This window comes from Panthera tigris, chromosome F3, assembly GCF_018350195.1.
Source record: "Panthera tigris isolate Pti1 chromosome F3, P.tigris_Pti1_mat1.1, whole genome shotgun sequence".
Classification (NCBI taxonomy): domain Eukaryota; kingdom Metazoa; phylum Chordata; class Mammalia; order Carnivora; family Felidae; genus Panthera; species Panthera tigris.
Genome location: NC_056678.1, coordinates 544,861 through 571,156, shown reverse-complemented (window position 1 = coordinate 571,156; position 26,296 = coordinate 544,861). Strand labels below are relative to the sequence as shown.

Below are 26,296 nucleotides of genomic sequence, written 5' to 3'. Positions count from 1 at the left end.
CTTTGCTACCAAGAATTCCCCACCCACCTCCACCCCATCTGACCAAGAGATACAAAGAAATAAAAAGACAAGAGACAAAATTTATCTTTTTCTATCCTTACCACCTGGGTTTTACACAACAGCCAGATTTAAAACATGCGACATGGAGGTGCTCCAGTAACAAAACCAGGAAGCTTTCCTCTTTCTGCACGGAGCTATTCTTTCCCTGACTGCCTTTTACACTTCTTTTTCTTTTGGATCCTAAGGTTCTCAAAAAAAGTGACAGTGTCCCCTAAAATTTATGAACCAAAGTTTGCCACAACACAAAAGGAACAAAGTGAAATGGACGTTAGGGTGGAATTCTGGGAAATTAGTAATGCTCTCCAAATCTCACATTCAATAACCATAAAACTTTATAGGGAGAGGGTATAAAAGTAATGATCACCTTTAATCCCATTTGCTACTGATAACACGAGTAAAACTCAAAAAGGTTAAATGATTTTTCCCAAGTTCCTAAAGTGGCATTACCTAGCATTTTATGGCACCAAAAGAGATGATACGATTCTTGAATGCTGAATCAGAGAAATGACCACAAATTCATTAAATTAATCAGATGCATGAAAAGTGTGACTTTGGCACAGTAAATTAATACCTTGATAGGGGACGAGGAGATTAGCTACTTATTCTTTTAAAGGAGGGTATCTCTAGATTTTGTCTATTTCTAAAGTCCACACATCTCAAAATTCAGTTTTCTCCCTTGGAGTTAAATACTGAAGGTTTGTGGAAGGCTTATGCTACCTACATGGTAAAAATCATACAGGCCAGGGGCGCCTGGGTGGCTCGGTCGGTTGAGCGTCCGACTTCAGCTCAGGTCATGATCTCGCAGTTCCTGAGTTCGAGCCCCGCGTCGGGCTCTGTGCTGACAGCTTGGAGTCTGGAGCCTGTTTCCGATTCTGTGTCTCCCTCTCTCTCTCTCTGACCCTCCCCAGTCATGCTCTGTCTCAAAAATAAATAAACGTTTAAAAAAAATCATACAGGCCAAAAGGTATCATACTTTATTGAACATAAAGTGAAGGTTTGAATCAACAGAAACATCTGAGAATGATGACTAAAAAATGTGGAAAAAGGGGTGACAATACAAATAGCTGTTATTAAGCCTATCTCAAAGGGGTCATGTTGAAATTCTAAGTTCCAAGATTGTGAGTAAAGCAGACAAGACTGCCTATATTTGTGGGGAATAAGCTTAGGAATTCCCTGAGCCTGCACTGATGGGTTAACCAGGTGTAAAAAATTACAAAGCCATAGGATGCTCACACCCAAGTTTGGGTAAACAAGATTAGGTATCTAGGTATAGAGAGGGCGGGGCAAAGGCTCCAGGACAAAGGTGTGTGAGGTAAACAAGATTAGATATTCAGGAGGACACACTCCCCAATTTAGTACTATGGCAGAAAGCTGCTTTCACAGGAAGGAAGGACCAAATTAGGTAAACAAGTAAATAGGGTTATAGGCTGTAGGCTGCAGGGTGAAGATGCCCAGAGGGGAGTAATTAGCAAAAGAAAGGTGCCTTATGGATCCTGAGGTAGCATCTGTCTTCTCCCCTAGACTAGTTAAGATAAACAGAGAAGGTGCCTCAGGTCCGCTGTTAACAACCATTTGCCAGGGGCCAGGATTTTGTTTTATATTGACCCAAACCCCTAACACCCTATATCTTCAAACCCCCTTTCCCTCATGCCCATGAGTTCATGTTCACAGATTGACTGTCTCTTTGTGCACGTCCATCACCATGTTTGGAAGCCTTCTGATCCTAATAAAAACAGAGCAAGGACCCTTAATCCTGCCTCATGTGTTCTCCGGGACATTAGCTGTCTCTCCCATTGTAATCCTGCATCCCGCTGCTGTCTTGCTAGACAAGCAAGAACCCTAGACCCAGAGTCTACAGACACATACTGAAGCAATACATAGATTGCTTTAGCTAGGAACATTTGTTTATATTCCTTCTCTTAGTTATTGCTTCTTTCCCATTTTATTGTTTATGGAAATGCAATTTATATTTAAGTCAATATATTTTTAAGAAACCTGGAGATTATTGTTTTTTAAGCAGTTTCCTTATGGTTATTCTGGTTCATGAGGTCACATGGTACTTATATAGCTAAGTTAGTTTCCCAGTTCATATACATAAGAATCATTCATAAGAATGTTTTCCTGAACTCCTATTTGTTAGATAGCAGACATAATCTATTTCCAGACACAATTACTTATTTAGACAATTCCATTTTATACAACTCTTGTTCTCTTGAGTGGAAAATCAGAATGGATCAGATAATTGCTAAAGAGAAAAAACAAGAGTAACAGCAAGGCAGACCTCTATCTCTTTTGGAAGTTGAACTTTCTTTCCAAAGACAGGAACTCTACTTGAGACATGCCTATCTCATTCTTAAACCTTTGCATATCTTGATGTAATTCTTCACTTAGATATACTTCAGATGCTGGAAAACTAGATGCTGAAGAAGAACTCACAATTTCTAATTCAGAATCAATACTTTTATAGTTAGGAGTACTGTCATTATCTGCATATAAAGGCTTCTGGAAAAAAGTCTTGTACTGGTTTTGTTTTCTCGTGTTTGTGACAGCAGAAATATCATGACTTTTTGTTTGAACCATGTGTTTCATCACATCGCAGCAGGCAAGCCACAAATCAAAAAGGCTCTCTGAATCACTAGACTGAGGTCTAATTTACAATCGGTGGTATTTTGGTCCATATTTTTTGCCATTTGCATGTCAAACTCTTGGCCTTCTTTCACTTTAAATGTAACTAGTGGTTTCCTTGCTTTTTTATTTTCTATATCATTTTAAAAATCCTCATTGTTGTTAAAAAGATGCTCAATGTCTGGTTTGTTCTCATTTTCATAGTCTGATTTACTTTCTTTCTTTCTTTAGTATGAAATTTATTGTCAAATTGGTTTCCATGCAACACCCAGTGTTCATCCCAACAGGTGCCCTCCTCAATGCCCATCACCCAGCCTCCCCTCCCTCCCATCCCCCATCAATCCTCAATTTATTCTCAGTTTGTAAGAGTCTCTTATGGTTTGGCTCTCTCCCTCTCTAAGGTTTTTTTGTTTTTTTTTGCTATGTTTTCACTTCCCCTCCCCCATGGTCTTCTGTTAAGTTTCTCAGGATCCACAAAAGAGTGAAAACATATGGTATCTGTCTTTCTCTGTATGACTTCTTTCACTTAGCATCACACTCTCCAGTTCCATCCACGTTGCTACAAAAGGCCATATTTCATTCTTTCTCACGGCCAAGTAGTATTCCATTGTGTATATAAAACACAATTTCTTTATCCATTTGTCAGGTGATGGACATTTAGACTCTTTCCATAAATTTGGCAATTGTTGAAAGCGCTGCTATAAACATTGGGGTACAAGTGCCCCTATGCATCAGCACTCCTGTATCCCTTGGGTAAATTCCTAGCAGTGCTATTGCTGGGTCAAAGGGTAGATCTATTTTTCATGTTTTGAGGAACCTCCACACTGTTTTCCAGAGTGGCTGCACCAGTTTGCATTCCCACCAACAGTGCAAGAGGGTTCTTGTTTCTCCACATCCTCGCCAGGATCCATAGTCTCCCGATTTGTTCATTTACCCACTCTTGACTGGTGTGAGGTGATATCTCAGTGTGGTTTTGATTTATATGCCCCTGATGATTTGCTTTCTTTTAAAGAAAGCTTAGAAGATGACTGACAAGCACATTCTGGGGACCCAGAGTATGAATAAGAGAGAATGACATTTTCAAGACTAGGCTCTTTTTGTTCAGGAAATGCCTGAAATACTACCGAGACAGACGCTCTAAATGCAACTTCTTCCTCACAATCAACTACAGTATTTGTCCAATTCAAAGGTATTTCCTTTCAGTTGGTTCCTTCTTAGAGTGACCCCATGGTGGTTCTTCAAGATGAGTAGGAATTAACAAATTTCAACAACTTCAGCTTTCATTCACTGCTGATGAGTTTTAAGCTATTTTTCCAGTCTAATTTGTCTTATTTGATCCACATTTCCTCAAAATTTTGCATAGAAGCATGTCTTAAATATACAGATATATCATGCTCCCTCTCACATTCCTTATTCATTGCTGGTTCTTGAGTCATTTTTTGCAGTTGCAAAAACGGATGGTTAATTTCCTTGTTTTGATTTTCACATGTCTTTTCTGCCAGGATACATGTTGTAAAAACACCTTATCCTTAAGTAATCAAGTATGGACAAAGAAAAATGAGAAAATAATTACAATTTAACTGTTAACTTTCTTAACCTATGTTTAGCTGTTCCCAAGTCACTGGATTGTAACTTCCTGTAAGAAGTGAAAACTAACTTGCCTTAGCCTAAGGCAGAAGAAAATATGACTCATAAAATTAACCTTGTCAGTTTTTGGAACTAAAAAATTCATTACGTGTTAAATCGACCAAAAAAGAATTTAGATGATTTTTAATGTCACAAACCTAAAAACTGTTTAGCTTACCATCCCTTATAACGAGCACTAAAGTGCATTTGAGTACTTTTTAAAGATTAATAACTAGAGAATTGGAAAACTTTAAACTAGTAGCAGCCAAATCAATTAATATCAAAGAGAAAGAAATGCGCTGGCAGTGTGAATCGGCTTAAGATTCTCTCTCTCCCCTGCCCTCACCGACCCACGTGCTCTGTCCTCCCTCTGTTAAAAGAAATAATTAAAAGAGAAAGAAATCATAAGGAACAGAAAATACATTTACAGGATAGTACTCTATTTATTGAAAAATATCTGTGTGTAAGTGGACTCCCACGGTACAAACCCACCTGGTTCAAGGGTCAACTGTATACCTGTATGATGTCTCCACTAAGAGATTACCGGAACTTAACATAGCGCCAAATTAGAAAATCAAAACCCCGTTCCTACTTTCCCATTCTTTTCTGGACACTATGGCCATTTTATTGGCCTTCAGACATCTTCACATTTAAAACAAGTATTTTCTTGGGGGGCCTGGGTGACTTAGTCGATTAGGCGCCCAACTTTGGCTCAGGTCATGTTCTCAATTTCATGAGTTCGAGTCCTGCATTGGGCTCCTTGCTCTCAGTGCAGAGCCTGCTTCAGATGTTCTGTCCCCCCACCCCCCTCTCAACAATAAACAAACATTCACCAAACAAAGTATCCTCAATATATAGTAAGTCACTAAAAGCCACTGTGATCATTTTGCCTTCTATTTCTATAGCACGCTTTACAGTTTACAAAACGTTGCCACATTTGTTCATTCCACATAACCAAGAGGTGGGTATTAGTGCCATGTTTAGGAACGAGGTCATTGACATTCAAGCAAGTTTTTCCAAGATCCCACAGCTAGGAAGTGACGGAACCAAGATGCTAGCATGTCTTTTGATTTCAAATACAGTGCTTGTAGCATTGTGCAGCAGCTGCCTGAGCCTAAGAGATCAGGACCTTTTCACCTCCTTCCCTAGTTGTCACCTTAGAATACGTCATCATTACTTTAACTATATTACTACAAGTGGGACTGCGAAGTTATTTTAATTATCCAAAATGGGTTTTACTTATTGAAGCACCACTAAACCAAACTGTGGTCATCATAATCCCAATGTTCCTTGTAGATCTACTTGACAATCCAAATATATTATTATCAAGTCCCAGGCCTTATCTTTGGAAGGTTCAAGTGGTAAACACCATAATCCAAGCTCTTTCTGGATGTCAGTAGGAGTTTGACACATCCGTATACACCACAGGATCATACACTTGGCCATAGGTTGACCTAGAGTAATTCTTTAGTGTTTCAGATAACTTAACTCCAAAACCCAAACTCATTCCCTCCAAGCCTTCGTTTTCTGCACTAATACTACACAACTTTCATTATGTCTGCAAATTGGCAGAACTCTACTATGTTGTGTGGTCATAATTAACACATAATTATTTTATCACATATAGGAAAACATACAAGGAAATCGTTTCTGTGGGAAAATGCAGAGATGAGAGAGTGAAGTCAAAGCATCTCTTGGACGTTTTAACATCACTCCATGCTTATACTTAAAAATAAGAAGAAGACAGTACCTCAGGAAGAGAAGGTGATTCTACATCTTCCTCTTCTCCTAGTTCTAATGCTAACATCATATCTAGAGAATACGGTCACAGATAAATTAATGAAAACATGTGTTACTATGAATTTTAAACACATACACAAGTCTATCTCCATTCATGAATATTTCAATAAAATAAAAGCAATAGCAGAAAAGATGTTCAGGGGGTTCAAGATTTTCCAGAAGTAAAAGGGGGTCGTACTTGGGATACTTATAAAGAAAGATAGCAAGAGAAAAATATCTTCACGAATAAAGGATAATATATTTGGATCTACATACTTTCAGATTTTTCTCGTACTAGCATTTAATCATAGGAAAACAACTCACAGAGATTCACTAGCTTACCACTTCTGTCATTTTTATGCACTGCACCAGCAGAAGTCAAACTGCCATTAACTGTTTGCTCTGGTGGCACATTTTCAATAATACCAACACCATCTTCCTTTGCTTCCATTGCTGACTTTGCTGTTCCTTCCTAGAAAAAAAGCACAAAAGCAAAAACCCAACTTCAGAAAAATATCACATTAATTCATTTGGTCACACACTCACCCACTCAGAAAGACAGGCACATACTGTATCTGTCAAGTCATAGCCACGATCCGGGGCAGAGCTGGAAATAGAAATCAAAGACAGAGTCTGTTCTATATGCTAGTAGCGGTAGAGATGCATGAAAACAGGTAAGGACAGAAAAATACCATCCACTAGTTCTACAAGGGAAGTGAATAACATACAGTGAACGCACAAAGGAGGAAACACTTACAGTTGGGAAGCTCAGCAAACACTGGGAAGATAGGGCTGTATCTTAAAAGACACACAAAGTGCACAGGGAGGGTGTGAAGGGCATTCTAGAAGGAGCAAAAGGATCAAGTATGAAATAATATAGTAAGTGACAACACCTATGCGATATGGCAAAACTGGAACAGAGTTATTGGCAATGGGATAGATAGAGATTACTGGAACATGAGGACGAAACCAAAAAAAAAAAGGGGGGGGAGCAGTGTTATGCTAGAACATGAATTTTCTCCTTCAGATAATGGGGATCCATTGAATAAGCAGAAGAATGACATTGTCACAAGAATATTTTAGAAAGGTCACTCTGGAAGCAATGTAGGAGGAATGTAAAGGAAGCAAAACCAGAAGAGTACTGCAAAATTATAGGTGAGAGAGTGAATTACAGGACTAACATATGAAAAATGGTAAGCAGGTACAAACTATCGAATGTGGTGAGTGACAGCATGCGGTCATTTCAGGGAAGTTCGGAGTCCAGGACTTTTCCTGTTTCAGGGATGCTATTTATCAGACTAGGGAACACAAATGACAGAGCAGATTACAAAGAGTCAGGAAAGAGGAAAGGGAAAGCATCAGAAACAATGTCTTTAAACTAGGGCATATTAAATTTAAAGTACCCAGGGGACGTAGGAAGAACACGTTAGGGCCGCCTGAATGCCTCAGTCAGTTAGCACCTGACTCTTGATTTTGGCTCCGGGCATGATCTCACAGTTCACGGGTTCAAGCCCCCCATCTGGTTCTGCGCTGACAGTGCAGGGTCTGCTTGGGATTTTCTCTCTCTCCCTCTGTCTCTCTGCCCCTCCCCACTGGTGCTCTCTCTGTCTCTCTCTCCAATTAATAAATGAATAAACTTTAAAAAAAGAAAAGACAGAAAATTAAGATCAATACAGTTCAAGTAAGAAAAAAGCCCATCATAAATATCTAGAAAACATATTAAACTGATATAATGCAAACCTACACAGAACTCTGAAGTTGTGAAAAGGAAAGTAAAAGGAGGCGGGAGGAGTTAAGATGGCAGAGGAGGGGGATCAGAATTTCCCTTGTCCCTCAAACACAGCAGTATTGAGGTCACAACACTCGGAATACCAGGAGTACAGGCTGCAGAGGGACAGAAAAATCTCCACAGGTGCAAACAGACAGCTCGGCGGGACAGAAGGGTGTGTATGCGAATTGGGAGACATAAAATGGGCAGCACAGGCATGGAGTGGGGGAAGCCCTTTGGTGGAGAAACCAAAGGAAGGTAGAGAGAGGGGCTGCGGGAAGTGCATTTGGATATGAGAAAACCTGTCTGGACCACAGACCAAGGAGAGGTCCAGAGAGCCAGTTTCTACTTTGCAAAACAGCCTTAGAGGCTAAAAACCAGAATTTTCAAGGTTGCCAGACTTTCTCTAGAAAAGAGCTACCACCTCCCATGCCTGGTGGGGAGGGAGCCGCCCCTAGGCTTGGTAGCAATCTCAGGGCTACACTGGGAGAGAACACCTTGAGTATGGTGGAAAGGGGAGGTATTGCCCTGCCCAAGGGAAAAAGACCCTGCAGGCACGAGCCAGAGGCCCTCTGTCCACTGCGCAGAGTGGCGCTACTCCAGAACCAGGTCCGAGCAAAGCGGGATCCTACAGGGTTTTGAATCCCAACTCAGTGCTCAGGGAGCACAGGAGACTGTGCAGCCAGGCAAGCCAGCCCCGCAGGCTATTCCGTGAGGACGGCCTGAACAGTGAGTTTTGAGACACCTCGTGTGGGCAGGAGAGATTGGGGTGTCACCATTTCTCTCCCCATGACCTACATCGTGGGGCTTCAGGGAACGGACAGTGAGCCTCAGCGGAGGCAGGCCCATTACACCAAACCCTGCCTCTCTGTGCCTGGTAACTGCTTCTCTATGGGAGTGAGACTGACACTGATGGGACCAGACAGCCCCTCCCCTAGACCAGCACAGCCACCAGTCCCAGGCACCAACAGACAACTCTCCTCTGGTTTCGTATCTGAGTTTGTTTGTTTGTTTTCATTTGAATTATTGTTCTTTTTATCTTTTCTTTTTTAATGTTTATTTCTGTATTTTGAGAGAGAGAGTGAGTGATCAAGCAGGAGAGGTACAGAGAGAGGGAGAGAGAGACAGAATCCGAGCAGGATCCATGCTCACTGCAGAGGCTGGTGGGGGTATCGAACCCACCAACAGCGACAACATGACCTGAGCCAAATTCAAGACTCGGACACTTCATCAAATGAGCCGCCCAGGCGCCCCTCTTTTCTTTCCTTTTCTGTCCCTTTCTCCTCTTTTTCCCTTTTTTGTCTTTCTACTCTCCTCTTTCCTCTTCTCCCGTTGGGAATCAGCCTAGTAGTCTCGAGTTGATTTTCAGTCAAAGCTAATTATATATATATTTTTTTCTCTTTGTTCCTCTGTTCTGATTGTTTGTTTGTTTGATCGGGCATTTTCTCCATACCTTTCCAGATCTCCTTCTTCCTTTTCCTCCTTCTCTTTCTGCATTAAGCCCTATAGCTCCTTTGAGTCACTGCCTGGTCTTTTTTTCCACTCCTGTCATTTATCGCTTTGTTTGGGCTAAGGATTCTTCACCACCCTCTTCTCCTTTTTTCCAGGATTACTTCAACAAACAAATCAAAGCACACCTGGTGGAAGGCCCAAGCCACCACTCCAAGTAGCAAGAAAAGCAGCCAAAGATGCACCAAAAGAGTGCACACAACACACTCCAAAAACATTTGTTCAACTGCCAGGCCCTGGACCGTGTAGGACCCCTTTTTAATATAGTAGTACTCGCAGGTGTGGGACACAGAACAAGCTATTAAAACACATAAAGGGCAGGAATCTGGCCAAAACGACGAAATTGAAGAATTCTCCTCAAAAAAAAATCCAGGACGAAAGGACAGCCAGAGAAGTGCACAAAAGAGACAGAAACAATATATCTGAGCACGTTTTGGGAAGAACACTCATAAGACGCATAGCTGGGCTTGAAACCAAGCATAGAAGACAGCAGACAATCTACTGCTTCAGAGATCAAGGACCTAAAAAATCGTCAGGATGAATGCTGAAAATAAAATGTAAACGAGTTACAAAATAAATTGGATGCAGTGACAGCAAGGATGGGAGAAGCAGCAGACAGAATCAGTGAAACAGAAGATAAAATTATGGACAAAGATGAAGCAGAGAAAGGAAAGAAAGGAAATTACTAGACCACGAGGCAGGTACTAGAGATCTAACTGATTCGGTGAGATGAAATAATAGCCACATCATAGGGGTCACAGAAGAAGAAGAGTGAGAGAAAGGGGCAGAAGGTTTATTTGAACAACTTGTAGCTGAGAACTTCCCTCATCTGGGGAAGGAAACAGGCATCCAAGTCCTGGCGGCACAGAGAATTCCCTTCCAAATCAACAAAACCAGGTCAACACCACGACATGTCAAAGCGAAACCGGAAAAATACAAAGATCAAGAGAGAATTCTGAAAGCAGCTTGGGACAAACGGGGCTTAATCTGCAAGGGAAGACACATAAGGGTAGCAGCAGACCTGTCCAATGAAACTTGGCAGGGCAGAAGGGAGGGGTAGGAAACAGTCAATGTGCTGAATGGGAACATATGCAGCGAAGAATGCTTTCCCCAGCAAGGCTGTCATATGAATAGAAAGAGAGAGAAAGGCTTCCCCAGACAAACAACACCTAATGCAGTTCATGACCACTAAACCAGCCCTGCAGGAGATCCTAAGGAGTGACTCTGTGAGTGGAAAGCAGCAGAGACGACAAAGGACCAGAGGCCTCACCAAAAGCATGAAACCTTCAGATAACACAATGGCACTAAAGCCATATCTTTAACTAATCACTCTGAATGTCAATGGACTCAATGCCCCAATCAAAAGACACAGGGAATCAGAACGGATAAAACACAAAACAAAACCAAAGAACAAGATCCATCTATATGCTGTCAACAAGACACTGATTTTAGACCCCAGGACACCTCCAGATTCAAAGTGAAGGTGTGGGGAACAACCTATCATGCTACTAGAAGTCAAAAGAAAGCTGGAGTCGCCATACTTCCACCAGACAGACTAGATTTTAAACCAAAGACGGTAGTAACAGATTCAGAAGGGCTTTTTATCATAATTAAGGGGTCTATCCATCAAGAGGACCTAACAATTGCAAACGTTTATGCCCCAAAGTGAAACGCCCACTTATATGAATCGATTAATCACAAACATGAATAAATGTATACATACAAATACCATGATTGTAGACGACCTTAAGACTCCACGCATGGCAATAGGCAGATCGTCAAGGCAGAAAATCAGTAAGGAAACACAGATCCAATGTGTCACTGGACCAGATGTATTCAGGTACACATAGATATATATTGACCTTCATATATACATTTATATACCTGGATATCAATACCGATATATTGAGATCTTTTCATCCAACAGCAGTAGAATGCACATTCTTCTTAAGTGCACATAGAACATTCTCCAATATAAGTGACATCCTGGGTCACAAAACAGCCCTCCACAAATATAAAAGGACTGAGATCGTACCTTGCATATTTTCAGATCACAACAACGAGCACTTGCTCATTCTTTCTCTCTCTTCCTCCCTTTCCAAGAGAAATACAAACATTACAAAAACATTTAGCTCGGCTCCTTCCAAAAAAGAGAAAAAAAGAATAACAAACCTTGTGAGGCAATGAGTCATGGATGAAAACCACACACAGACAGTAGAATTCCATAACCAATATGTTGACAATGGAGTTGACAGAAAGTGATGTACTAAGAGAACAGACACTAAAGAAATGTTTTCTGCAAGGAAATATTAGGGTAGGGGTAAACCATTAAAAAAGAGCATGGTGGGGGGGGGGACACGTCGGTGGCTCAGTCAGTTCAGCGTCCAACTTCAGCTCATGAGTCATGATCTCACGGTTGTGGGTGTGAGACCTTCATTGAGCTCTGTGTTGACAGCTCGGAGCCTGGAGCCTGCTTTGGATTCTGTGTCTCCCTCTGTCTCTGCCCCTACCCCACTTGCACTCTGTCTGTCTCTCTCTCTCTCCAAAATAAATAAACTTAAAAAAAAATACCTTAAAAAGCATGGGGGGAGAAGAAAAAAAAAAGGAAAAAAAAATAAGACATGACCAATCAATCAAGCATGAGCTTAAGACAAGGAAGAAAAGGAAAAATGTGAGCAAAATAAGGTAAGTGGAAACAACATATATTTTTTAACAGGTACATAAGTAGGATTGGGAATATTCTATGAACAATAGTCTCTTTTAAACCTTTTAAACATACATATATAATCTATACATAAAACAGAGGTTTTCATTCACAGTATATCCTTAATAATACTGACTTTTATCACTCTACAGTTATCTGGTTATATATACTGTAATAAAGAATTTAAGTTTTTTCACTATAAAATAAATTTTTCAATTACTGGCATCTGTTGCTTCATAAAAGCTGTAAATTATTACTAGACTAAGAGAAGAACAGAAAAAGAAAGGTTCCTAACACAACAACTTTCACTATGGAGAAAGAATTGGGAATGAGTATTCTAGGAAGAAATGTGAACCTTCAAAGGATGCATATAATGGGACACAGATGGGTTGAAAAAACAAAGGCTGAGGACTTTTTCTCTGCAATTCTAAGCTCACAATGGGAGGATACTAAAAATATACTGCAACCTTCTTTCGTATGTAACTCCTGATTTCCTCAATAGAATTCATTTGCGTTTATACATATTAAACACCAAAACGGAATACAAACTGACCTTACTTTTTAAATTCACATATTTAATTGTGATATATCATGCGTATTTCATTACTTTTCAAATTCCATTCTACGGAATTCCATTTCCCTACTCCTTTATTCACATTCAACAACTATGACGTTGCTTCTTACAAGCAAGACTTCATTCTAGGAGCTCCAGGAGTCAAACAAGTGTGTTTCCTAACCTCCAGTAGCTTATAATGATTTAGGGGCTTTGAAATGAATATTTAACAAAATATCAGATGTCTGAAACTTAAATTTTAGAATCTGACACAAGGACTAGGAGGAGATATTTTTAAAAGCTAGAATAGGAAAGATTTCTGAAATTAGAAATTTGACAACTTGGCTATGAAGAGCCTCTGCTCATAGAGCTACTCTTTTCAGCAAAATATGTATTCTTCAGGGAGATGCACCATTTTAACTTACTCTTCATGGAGTTATTTCAAAAATACAGGGAAACACCTTTGTAAGGTAAATGTTGAGAAATAATGTAAACATCTAAGTTTCTACATTTTCTAATATTATTTTAGTCTAAATGTAGAACAAAAGATAGAGACAAAGGAAAATCCTGTATCTCTCTCTCAAAATAAAAATTGCCCGGGGCGGGGGCAACCTACAATAGACAATTGGATCCAATAAAATTTCATTTAGGCATGAGTATTATCAGTCATGTTACTATCACAGCAAGAATCCTTATCCTTAACCAAATATCATATTTCCTCCATTATGGGAAAGCTTTTCCCAATATAATTTGACGGTCATTATATATTTTCCAGCCCATTCTTTTCTCAGCCTCCACCTCTAGGATTTACCAAAGTACAACAAAACAAAACAAAAAATCCAACGTGTCATGTATCTGTCAAGGGGTTTGTTCTTGCTAACTTTCCATTACACACATAAAATGATGATGCACAGGCTACTCTTAAATTTTCAGAGTAAATAAGGGAGAAAACTAAATTCAGAGCAGGAAAGTGAGTGTCACAGGAGGGTACTTTACCTTGGTACCGAAATCTAAGTCTTGGCTAGCTGATGTAGGCCATGAATCATCAGGACCAGGTTTGTCGGAAAGCCTTTAGAGCAAAAATATACAAGAAAAACATGTTCATTTATTTAAAAACAAAATTTCAAAAATTAAGGGAAAGGTCAGCTATCTGTTTATTCAACGAAGTCTCTTGGTATAATTAAAAGTTGGCCTCTGTTTTTTCCACTAAGTTTTATTTTAATTCCAGTAACAGTAACATCCAGTGTCTTATTAGTTTAAGTTGTACAATATAGTGATTTACCAAATCCATACTCACCCCGTGCTCATCATGACAAGGACACTCCTTCATCCCCATCACCTCCTTCACCCCTCCCACCACTCACCTCCTCTCTGGAAACCATCTGTTTGTTCTCGGCAGTTAAGAGCCTATTTCTTGGTTTGTCTCTCCTTTTTTTCTCCCTTTGCTCATTCGTTGTTTCTTAAGTGCTACATGAGTAAAATCATATGGTATTTGTCTTTCCCTGACTTTTCTTAACCCACTAATCTCAGGCTCCATCCAGGTCATTGCAAATGGCAAGATTTCAATTTTTTATGGTTCAGTAATATTCCAGTGTGTGTGTGCGTGGTGTGTGTGTGTGTGTGCGTGTATGGATATACATATACACACACGTACATACATATAGGACTTCTTTTTCGTTCACTCATTTGTCAATGGACCCTTGTGCTGGCTATTGGAAATAATGCTGCAATAAACACAGGGCTGCGTGTGTCCCGTGGAATTCGTGTTTTTGTATTCTCTTGGGTAGTATCCAGTAGTGTAATTACTGGATCATAGGAGAGTTCTGTTTTTAAGTTTTTGAGGAAACTCCATACTGCTTTCCACAGGGGCCGCACCCATTTGCATTTCCACCAACACTGCAAGAGGGTTCCTTTGTCTCCACATCCTCGCAAACACTTGCTTCTTGTGTCTTGGAGTTTAGCCATTCTGACAGGTGTGATGTGGTATCTCGTTGCAGTTTGGGGGAGCATCTTTTCATGTGTCTGTTGACCATCTGTATGTTGTCTTTGGAAAAATGTCTGGTTATGTCTTCTGCTCATTTTGAAACTGGGGTTTTCTGGAAGCGGGGGGTGTTGACTTGTATCAATGTTTTATACATTGTGGATACTAACCCTTTACTGGATTTGCAAAACATTTGCAAATATGTTCTCCCATCCCAGAGGTTGCCTTTTAGTTTTACCGTTTCCTTCACTATGCAAAATCTTTGTAGTTTGATGTAGTCCCCAAAGTTTATTCTTGCTTTATTTCCCTTGGCTCAGGAGACATAATGAGTAAAATGTTGCTATAGCCAAATTGAGAGAAATGATGGCCTGTGGTCTCTTCAAGGATATTTTATGGTTTCAAGTCTCACACCTAGGTCTTTAATTCATTTTGAGTTTATTTGTGTGTATGGTAAAGAAATTGGTCCAGGTTCATTCTTTGGCATGTGACCTGTCCAGTTTTCCCAACACCATTTGGTGAAGAGACTGCCTTTTCCCCACTGGATAGTCTTTCCTGTTTGGGGAACATTAACTGACCATGCAGTTGTGGATTTATTTCTAGGTTTTCGGTTCTATTCCATTGAGCTATGTGGCTATTTTTTACGCCAGTACCCACCATACTGTTAGGATTACTACAGCTTTGGAATAAAATTGAAAGCTGAGATTGCGATACCTCCAGTTTTCCTCTTTCACAATATTGCTTTGGCCGTTCAAGGTCTTTGTGGTTCTATACAACGTTTAGGATTGATTGTCTAGCTCTGTGACAAATGCTATTGGTATGTTGACAGGGATTGCATTACATCTGTAGATTGCTTTGGGTAGTGTACACACTTCATTTATTTTTTTATTTCTTTTTAACTTTTTTAGTGTTTATTTATTTTTGAGACAGAGAGAGACAGAGCATGAATGGGGGAGGGGCAGAGAGAGAGGGAGACACAGAATCGGAAGCAGGCTCCAGGCTCTGAGCCATCAGCCCAGAGCCCGACGCGGGACTCGAACTCACGTACCGCGAGATCGTGACCTGAGCTGAAGTCACACGCTTAACCGACTGAGCCACCCAGGCGCCCCAACACTTTAAAAATATGTATTCTTCCCGTCTATGAGCATCGGATGTCTTTCTCTTTGTTTCTGTCAACTTCAATTTCTTTCATCAGTGTTTTACGGTTTCCAGAATACAGGTCTTTCAAAATTTGGACCCCGTTTTAAAAAAGCTTTCAGTTCTCTATTTTGCCTCTACCTCTCCTAACCTGTGAAATCTCCAGGAAAGACCCACTCTGAGTTTCCATAACCAAGGGTGACAGGCAGGGAATTCTCTGAAATGGTTGAAAATTAAATCTATAAACTTACCACAATGACTTCTCACCTCACATCTGTCAGAATGGCTCAGTTTCACCACACAGGAAACAAGGGATGCTCAGGGTGTGGAGAAAAAACAACCCTTGTGCACTGCTCACGGGATGTAAATTGGTATCGTAACAGTGAAAGCCAGTATGGACGGGCCTCAACAAATTAAAAATACAAACACCATAGGATCCACTAATTCCACTACTGGGTATTTATCTACCCAAGGGAAATGGAAATACTAATTTGAAAAGATATATGCACCCCTATCTTTATTATAGCCTTATTTACGATAGACAAGATATGCAAGCAACCCAAGTGTCCACCAATACATGAACAGACCACGCACACACACGCACATACACACACACACACACACACACACACACACACAATGGAATATTACACAGCTATAAAACAGAATGATCTTGCCATCTGCAACATCATGGATATACCTAGACGGTATGAGGCTAAGTGAAATAAGTCAGAGAAAGACAAATCCTATATGATTTCACTTCTATGTAGAATCTAAAAAGGGGAACAAATGAACAAACAGAGAAGAAGCAGAAACAGACCCATAAATGCAGAGAATTGACTGTTGCCAGAAGGGAGGGGAGGTGAGGGGATGGACAAAGTGGGTGAAGGGGAGAGGGAAGTTCAGGGTTCCAGTTATAGAATGAATAAATCACAAGGCTCAAAGGTACAGCACAGGGAATCTAGTCAGTGGTATCGTCATAGCATCATACATTAACAGACGGGAGCTACGCTTATGGCGAGCATCGTGGAACATCCAGAGTTGTTGCATCACATATTACATTGTGTGTCAGGTAGACCTCCGTTTAAGTAAATATACCAAAGTTAAGGTTTCTATGTTATGAGTGGAAGTACTAACTAGAGATTAAAAGATTAAAAGTTCCCAAGGCCAACTTTGTTCCTCCACTGCTCTTGCCTTATTTAGGTCCATAATAACTAGCAAGACCTTCCAAGCCTTCAGGGGCATTCAGCTACCCAAGGAGAGACACTGTGATCAAAATGGTCCTGGTAGTTGTGCCTCTATTTCTCTATACGCTGCCTGAATATTTTCTTCCCGATGAGCTCCCACTCCTACATCACTCTTCGGCACGGTTCAGTGGCATTCTCCAACCTTTCAATCTTTAGCCTATGAAGGCACAGACTCGTACAAGAATGGGCTCAAATGACCGAGGGTAGGAGCCATGTCCTGCTCCTGGAAAACAAGCGAATTGGGAGTCTCAGTCATCCGCACAGTCACCTGAACATAGGCATGTTATCACCTATCCAGATGAAGCTCCCTTACTGATTTGACAAGTCAGTCCTACCCCTGCCCAGCCCTACAGGTACATGGGAAGGGCATCACAGATTTAGGAAAAGAGGTGGAGTGAGGAGACAGCTTGCCTCGGGCCATACATCTCTGTTGTTCAGAATCTCCACCCTCCACCCCCAATTCCTTCAAAGGATCTAAGCCATCCTCCCTAAGTTGGGGTTGAAGTAGATGATATCATAGTTCTATTTGCTGTAAACAGACTCTTCCCAGCAGCTCAAATGATTTTTAATCTCTCTCAACAGAAAATCTGAGGTATGCTCGCACCTTCAATGAACACAACACGCACAAAACCAGAAACCTGGTCACGACCCTCTTGAACTCTCTATTTGAATATGCCTTTCTAAACAACTCCCCTAATCCTGGGTCCTTCATTCCTGTCTTTCACCTTTATCTCACTTGGCATAAACCCCCATATTCTGACATGTCTTCTAAAACTCTTATTCCTATCCAACTCAGTGTTGTTCTTCTTGAAACCTGGTCTCCTCTGCTAATTCGATTCTTACTCTCCTTCATTGTATTCATTAGACCCACTCTCCAGCTTTCTATTATTAAAATATTTGCCTGCCAGATGAAGACAAAAAACAAAGAAAGAAAGGAAAGAAAGAAAGAAAGAAAGAAAGAAAGAAAGAAAAGAACCCGAATTGAAATCTCATTTCTGTCACTTATCATATCCAAATAGGTCACTTCAATCTCTTTTGAGTTTCAAATTCTCCATGGAAACAACCATTGGGCAAGGAGCTTAAACAGAGGTTGAAGTACCAGAGGGTATTTTGATGAATTAATCTCTGAGGTTCCCTAAATCGTGAGATTCTAAGTGCTTTTGATTTGGCTTCTGGAAAAGTGGAGAGTCCTTCACTGGCAGAAGTGGAAAAATTAATGGAAAAAGAAAAAGAAATACCAAGAAAACCAGAGAAGAAAGTAAAAAGGCAAAAACACAGTACAGAAAAGTCATGGGAAAAAACATCTCCAAACAAAGAAAAAGCTTCCTAGAACTAGTCAAGGGTACTAGCCCAAAGGGAAACCAGACTGGGAACTTAGGCAACAGAGAATCATATAGCAATATCCTCGAAACAGAGGCTGAATTTAATTAACGTAACATGGTCTACAACTAGATATCCTTCCCTTACAGAAAAATTATTTGTCTCAAGAAGAGGAGATATCACCATATCTAAGGCGCTGCCTGACGAGATCTTGCTTATTATGTGAAAGCCGTGACACCATGGCCATAGCTGACATCCACCCTAAAATCTCTGATGGTAAAAACAAGGGACTAGTTACCACTGCACTAATGACTTTTGTCAGCACTAGTGGTCACATATATAAGGGCAAATGCTTGGAGTAACCTGGGTTCTTAAGAAAACCCTAAATTAGAGTTCCGACATCCTTACCTTTGACATTCTGAGTTGATCTGCCCTAGGATCAGGATCTTCATCTCAGTGCTGCTGAGGAACCAGAGAATGGATGTGGAAGCTACACAAGCTGACGGGCAAAGCCCCCCAGCTACCCATTAACTATGGAATCATGGGGCGAGTAATCCACCTCCCTGAACCACACTTGCCAAAGAAATAAAAAGTAGGCTACAATAACACAGCTACTTTGCAAAGCTATGCAATGACTATATAACTGAACAGATGTTACGCATAGGATATAGTGTCTAGTCCAGGGTAGAACACTCAACAACTGCTTTTGTTCTCTGCGTTCCCTTAGGAAACACATAATTTTCACTTCATTCATTTCCTTTCCTTTCATTTCATTTAATTCCTTTATACTTTGAGGATGAGTGCGCACAGAGAGAAGGAAAGATATCCCAAGGAGCCTGTCAGCGCAAAACCCGACGCGGGCTTGAACTCACAAACCTGAGTTGAAATCAAGAGTCACACTCTTTGACTGAGTCCCCCAGGTGCCCCAACAAATGTCATTTTTATTTTTATTTTTAATTTTATTTTTTAAAAAATTTTTTTTCAACGTTTTTTATTTATTTTTGGGACAGAGAGAGACAGAGCATGAACGGGGGAGGGGCAGAGAGAGAGGGAGACACAGAATCGGAAACAGGCTCCAGGCTCCGAGCCATCAGCCCAGAGCCCGATGCAGGGCTCGAACTCACGGACCGTGAGATCGTGACCTGGCTGAAGTCGGACGCCTAACCGACTGCGCCACCCAGGCGCCCCACAAATGTCATTTTTAAAACCCATAAAAATCCTACCTGGTTATAGAGTCTTCCTCAGCATTCCTATCTGCTCCTAGAGAAGAAAGCAAAATACATGTTAAATCAACAATCGAAAAATATAGGAAGTTACAAGTGTATGGCTTATGATTTGTTAAAAAGTATTCCTTTGGGACCACACCTGGAAACCACACTACACTGAATGGTAATTATACGATTGGTAGGGATAAAGCACTAAGATATCTTACTTTCTCCTCTCTTTGACGAAAAGCAAAAAAATAGGTTTTATCGGAATTTGACACCTACAGGTGAACTGATGTTTACAATGACCATCACTGACCGACTCTGTGACACTGGAGGAAATTGGTATCGTTAGGAGAATGATTATCATGAGCTGACAATGTCAAACTGAAACTAGCATGATTTTTCTGGACTTCCACTACTAGAGGAGTTGAAAGAGAGTATGTTTATTTTGCTCTAACACAGCAGAACTTCCCCAGCCCCTCAGTAGAGACTGTTCACTTTTAGGATGGAACACCCCCTCACAAAGTGTGCTCTATAGCTATTGTCCTTTGCAGCATGGCCAAACCATAGCAAACACACTCTCCCTGACCTTATTTCCAATGGCAAGGTTAGTAAGAAGGATTTGGCATTCCACTTTGATAAAGTTCTAACCTCTTGGGACTGTCTCCTTCCATTGCTAGAGAATCTATCTACACCCACCGCACATCACAGAGGAGGATGATCCCAATGTGAGTGCTATGTAGTGGTTCATGATGTCATTTTTCTCAACCCTCCCCATTAGGTGACACACATCTAGAGAAATCATGCTTTTTTTCATGGAAGGCAGAGGTCATCAGACCCTCTACTGAAGAGCAACAAAACAAAACAAAGGGCAAAGAATGTCTTGAATGCCTACCTTCAATGACCAGGGAAGTTTAACTTTCTAAACATTCAAAGATATCCACTGTATGATTCTAGCTATATGACACTCTGGAAAGAGCAAGGCTATAGAGGTAAGGGTTGGGGTGAATGTAGGGATAAAGGGGCACAGCACAGAGGACTTTTAAGGCAGTGAAACTCTTTCACACGATACCACAAAGGTGGATTCACATCATTACACATTTGTTAAAACTCAAAGAATGTATAACACCAAGGCTGAACACTAATGCAAATTAGAGACTTGGCCTCAAAATGATGAGTTAGTGTCCATATAAAATGCACGACTGTTCTCAGGGTGCCTGGGTGGCTCAGTTGGTTCAGCGTCCAAGTCTGGATCTGAGCTCAGGTCATGATCTCACAGTTCATAGGATCAAGTCCTGCATCAGGCTCTGTGCCGACAGCACAGGATTCTTTCTCCCCTCTCCCTCTGCCCCTTGGCTGCTCACACACATGCATGCTCTCTCGCTCAAAAATAACCCAAGGAACTGAAAAAAATATACTACTAAAAATGGACCACTGTCGTGCAAGATGTTGACAACAGGGGAGGCTAGGCATGTACGGGGGTATGGTATATGGAGACTCTCTGTACTTTCTATTATATTTTGCTGTGAACTTAAAACTTGTGTAAAAAATAAGGCTTATTAAATGTATAGAACAACACCAACAACAAGACATGGTATCCACTGAAGCTACTCTTAGTGTATATTAATGCAAGATACAGTCACCTTGAAAATGAAGATAGAGATCAAAGTAACAAATGTCATTTTTACAAATCCATAAAAATCCTACCTGGTTATAGAGTCTTCCTCAGCATTCTTATCTGCTCCTAAAGAAGAAAGCAAAATACATGTTAAATTAACAATCGAAAAATAGAGGAAATTACAAGTGTACGGCTTATGATTTGTTCAAAAGTATTGCTTTGGGATCACACCTGGAAACCACACTACACTGAACGGTAATTGCACCATTGGTAGGCTTAAAGCACTAAGAAATCTTACTTTCTCCTCTTTATTGACCAAAAGCAAGAATGGGTTTCATCAGAATTTGACACATACAGGTGAACTGATGTTTACAATGACCATCACTGACCGACTCTATGACACTGGAGGAAAATGGTATCGTTAGGACAATGATGATCATGAGCTGACAATGTCAAACTGAAACTAGCATGATTTTTCTGGACTTCCACTATTAGAGTTGAAAGAGAATACCTTTAGTTTGCTGTAACAAGGCAGAACTTCCCCACTCTTCAGCAGACACTGTTCACTTTTAGGATGAAACACCCCCTCATAAAGTGGACTCTATAGCTATTGTACTTTGCGGCATGGCCAAACCATAGCAAACAGACTGTCCCTGGCCTTATTTCCAATGGCAAGGTAAGAAGGAAAGATTTGGCATTCCAGTTAAAGTTCTAACCTCTTGAGACTGTCTCCTTCCATTGCTAGAGCGTCTATCTAGACCCACCGCACATCACAGAGGAGGATGATCCCAATGTGAGTGCTATGTAGTGGTTCATGATGTCATTTTTCTCAACCCTCCCCATTAGGTGACACACATCTAGAGAAATCATGCTTTTTTTCATGGAAGGCAGAGGTCATCAGACCCTCTACTGAAGAGCAACAAAACAAAACAAAGGGCAAAGAATGTCTTGAATGCCTACCTTCAATGACCAGGGAAGTTTAACTTTCTAAACATTCAAAGATATCCACTGTATGATTCTAACTATATGACACTCTGGAAAGAGCAAGGCTACGGAGGTAAGGGTTGGGGTGAATGTAGGGATAAAGGGGCACAGCACAGAGGACTTTTAAGACAGTGAAACTCTTTCACACGATACCACAAAGGTGGATTCACATCATTACACATTTGTTAAAACTCACAGAATGTATAACACCAAGGATGAACACTAATGCAAATCAGAGATTTTGCCTGAAAATGATGAGTTAGTGTCCATATAAAATGCACGACTGTTCTCAGGGTGCCTGGGTGGCTCAGTTGGTTCAGCGTCCAAGTCTGGATCTGAGCTCAGGTCATGATCTCACAGTTCATGGGATCAAGTCCTGCATCAGGCTCTGTGCTGACAGCACAGGATTCTTTCTCCCCTCTCCCTCTGCCCTTTTGCTGCTCACACATATGCATGCTCTCTCGCTCAAAACTAAACAAAGGAACTGAAAAAAATATACTACTAAAAATGGACCACTGTCGTGCCAGATGTTGACAACAGGGGAGGCTAGGCGTGTACGGGGGTATGGTATATGGAGACTCTCTGTACTTTCTATTATATTTTGCTGTGAACTTAAAACTTGTGTAAAAAATAAGGCTTATTAAATGTATAGAACAACACCAACAACAAGACATGGTATCCACTGAAGCTACTCTTAGCATATATTAACGCATGATACAGTCACCTTGAAAATTAAGACAGAGATCAAAGTAACACAATAGGGGGACTGTCTCCCATATGGAAGTATATGAAAATACATAAAGCAAAATACAAAAATACAAAAGTTATTTGTATACTTAGGCAAGAAAACAATTGGTGAATATGATCAAATATCTTATAACTATAAACAGGGATTCAGCACTATAGGAATCAAACCTGGGTTTTCCTTATAATTAAGAGATTTTATTCTAATTTTAAGTCGAAAATCATTATGTTGATCGTATCTAAGAATCATAGTGAAAGCTTAGCCACATAAAAAAAGATTATAATGAACTAATATTGCCCTAGTAATTTTTGTGCAAATACCTACTTCATATGGATGATGAAACTGAAACCAGTACCATGGTAACCATCATATTACTTGCTAGTAAAATAAAATCTTAAGACAGCACCAAAAATTAAGTCAGGGCTATAATTCCTATGCAGAACAGGTTTCATCCAGCGGGCCAAAGATGGCTACCCTCCGAACATCCTACTTGAATGACTGGCCCTTGGTGGTTCCCTGGGATCTTGGATTTCAGGAGGGTTCCCACCATTCCCTAGCTGGTTAAGAGTCGCTCACTCTGCCTAAGTGCTGGTACAATCAATGTGCTTCAGGCCGTACACTTCATTTCCTTCTGGAAACCTGGAATTTGGGGACATGCTAAGGAGAAGATGCCTATGTGATTAGCATCTGATGAAACCTCGGGCACTGAGTATCCATAAGCCTCGTACTGGCAGACAACATTTCACTTCTGCTGTCCTAATTTCATGCTGGAGGAATTTAGCACATCCTGCTAACTCCATAAAGATAGGATTCCTGGAAGCCTGCGCTTGGTCTCCTCTGGACTTCACCCCATGCACCTTTTCTCTGTGCTGATTGGCCTTTCCAGCCTGTCCCCATACCAAACCACAGGCATGACTGCAACTACATGCTGAGTCCTGTGAGCTCTTGTAGTGAATAATCAAATCTGGGTGTCGTTGGGATGCCTCTAACACAACTGCATTATATGAAATTTTATTATTTGGGTTGATGTCTTACACGTGGTTACAGTCAGAAGGTTATGTCACAGAATACCTTTCCTGGAATCTCTTTTTCTTGATATTTGCCTTGAAAATCCCTACATTCCTATATATCCATTTGAAGAAAGATTTAAAAGGAATAGATGAATTCATGATGTCAGAAAGTGTGAAACAAGCAACAATCCTATTTTACTCAGAAGAAACAAAAAAGAGAGAGAGAATCCTGGTGATTGCCCCTATGTTCTACCATATAAAAGTTCCTCTCAAATATGAAAAATCAGTTAATTTTATCCAACTAACTAGGACTTAGTTCATTTTCCTGTCAGATAGGAATCAAAGAAGTAACAGGGGTCATTCTAGAACAATCAGAACTATCAGAATATGAAAACACACTGCTGATCATAGTTTTTTTTGTTTCTTTTCCTTAATTTCTTAGAAAATTAAAAATATAGTTCCCCTAGTAAAGGCAGTTATTGCCAAAATAAAAGTCAAAAATACTGCATCCAAAATGTCAGATGAGTTATCTTGATGTCTCCCTATCTGACCCTCCTTCCCATTCTCTTATTTTGCCCTAAATGTTACTACCGTATGAAATACCCCCATTTTATATGGCATTAACGTATATACATTTATCGCTGACTACAAATGCTTATGTTCATCCATGGTAGTTAGGACATAACTCTGCATCATCAGCTAGGTCAGTCCTTAATGTCTTCGCAACAGTGAGGATAACAGTAAGAGTGGGAACATTTTGGGATACTACTCTGACAGATTCTGGTACTAGAAGCTCACCTGATAGTGTTGCTGCATTTCAAATAGTCTGCTCTTCCTTTTAAAGAACGAGTGTATTTTACCACCTTCCAGTAGAAACACAATACACACCGGCTTACTTTCCTTCATTTACTCCCTGTAGTCTCCACCGTTCTCATCATTCCCTCTTTGGCTCTTCTCTTATTTCCTGAGGTCCTTAGGCCTTCCAGTATCTTGAAAGGGAACTAGTCATTTAGCTCCTTTGGTGGCACTCTCAAATTAATCTGTTGCTGACATCACATATATGCAACTTATCTCCTTTTCACATCTCTTTCTGTTTCCTATGCACTTAACAGGCGGTTTTCTTTAGATATTAGAATATATCAGTGTTCCTGTTTTAAATCAACATTCTGTCAAATAACCTTTGAATAAAATACTGGTCTTACCTTCTACTTGTCCATTTAATATACTTTGCACTTTCTGATCTGCAGCACCAGAGAAATGAAGAACATATTTGTTGGGCTTCTCACACATACTCTGTTAAAAGTAGCATCAGTAATGAGTTGCGTGAAGACTTCCTAATCCTTTTCCAAGAAAATATCTGAATTTATGATTTTAATAACAATCAGACTTACAAATAAGAAAAACGTATTGAAAACCAAAACATTTAAATACCTCATATACGCTCTCTTGATTCAGCGTACCTTTGAATCTTCATTTGGCTATTGACTCTCTAAACTGAACAAGGAAGGCCAGAATACTTTCAAAGGCAGAAGCCTGACTTGTATGCAGATTTCAAAAAGGAACTAACAAAACACCTTCCTTTGCATTCCCGACCAAAATAAAAGGACATTTGAAATAAGTATTGAAACAAATTCTTTAAAAGTATACTTGCTATAAATTAAAACTGCTTCTAATAACATGGCAGACATTTGTTTCAGTGTCAATTCATACCTCACATGATAAACTTTGGAGTATACCATGTTGGGTATAAACAAAATACTGTTGTAGCTGCTGCTTCCTTTAGGTAAGCAAAGGCTTGACCTTTTTCTTGATGAAAGAAAGGTTGGATCGAATGGCAAAGTAGTAAGAAAAACTTTTCTTAAAATTACGATTAACTAATAGCAAAAAAATTGTAGATATACGTATGGAACTCTTCAAAATGTGTAGTAAGCATTCAAACGGCAAGTATAAGAACATTTATGTCTTAGTCACCTAAAATGTGCCAAACACTTATTCCAGTATGCACATTTTCTTTTCTACACACAACAATCATAATGATTATGATGATGGAGTGGGTCTTCCTACATCTTGGTCACTCTAAGACATTGGAGTAAAACGATGATCTGTGGTCCTCTCTGTCCGGAATGTCCCTCGCCACGGTCTACACGACCGGTCCTTCTCATCTTTCACTTGGCACCTTTTGCCACTCTCAGATCTTTTCTGACTACCAGAATTCCCACTCCCACTCTCATCCTCACCCTCACTACAAACGCCCCCAATATTCTCTCAACTAACAGTGTCCGTTTTCTATTGATGAAGCCTTTATACTGACTTATAATGGATTGCTGTTGACTTACTTTTCTGCTTCGACCACTACAACCTAACCCCTCCACTTGTACACTCAGTATCTAACTGCTTCGTACATACTCAGCATACAAGGACCAAT

At 40.3% G+C, this 26,296-nt stretch overlaps 1 protein-coding gene across 2 annotated transcripts; it reads right to left on the bottom strand.

Moving 5' to 3' along the window:
* Positions 1-6,284: 6,284 nt before the first annotated feature.
* Positions 6,285-25,243, bottom strand: LOC122235899 (putative ankyrin repeat domain-containing protein 26-like protein). 2 transcript variants are annotated; one of them, XR_006214016.1, is made up of 5 exons: positions 25,074-25,239; positions 21,222-21,258; positions 19,530-19,566; positions 13,621-13,693; positions 6,419-6,562 (listed from the first exon to the last, which is right to left on the bottom strand). XR_006214016.1 is itself a non-coding variant. In XM_042976452.1 (4 exons), the coding sequence occupies exons 1-4, from the start codon at positions 25,159-25,161 to the stop codon at positions 6,392-6,394; spliced, it is 369 nt and encodes a 122-aa protein (XP_042832386.1). In that variant the 5' UTR covers positions 25,162-25,243; the 3' UTR covers positions 6,285-6,391. The 2 variants fall into 2 exon arrangements, 1 of the variants encoding a protein (XP_042832386.1); XM_042976452.1 differs by lacking the exon at positions 19,530-19,566 and having other exon boundaries at positions 6,285-6,562; positions 25,074-25,243.
* Between the last annotated feature and the right edge of the window lie 1,053 nt (positions 25,244-26,296).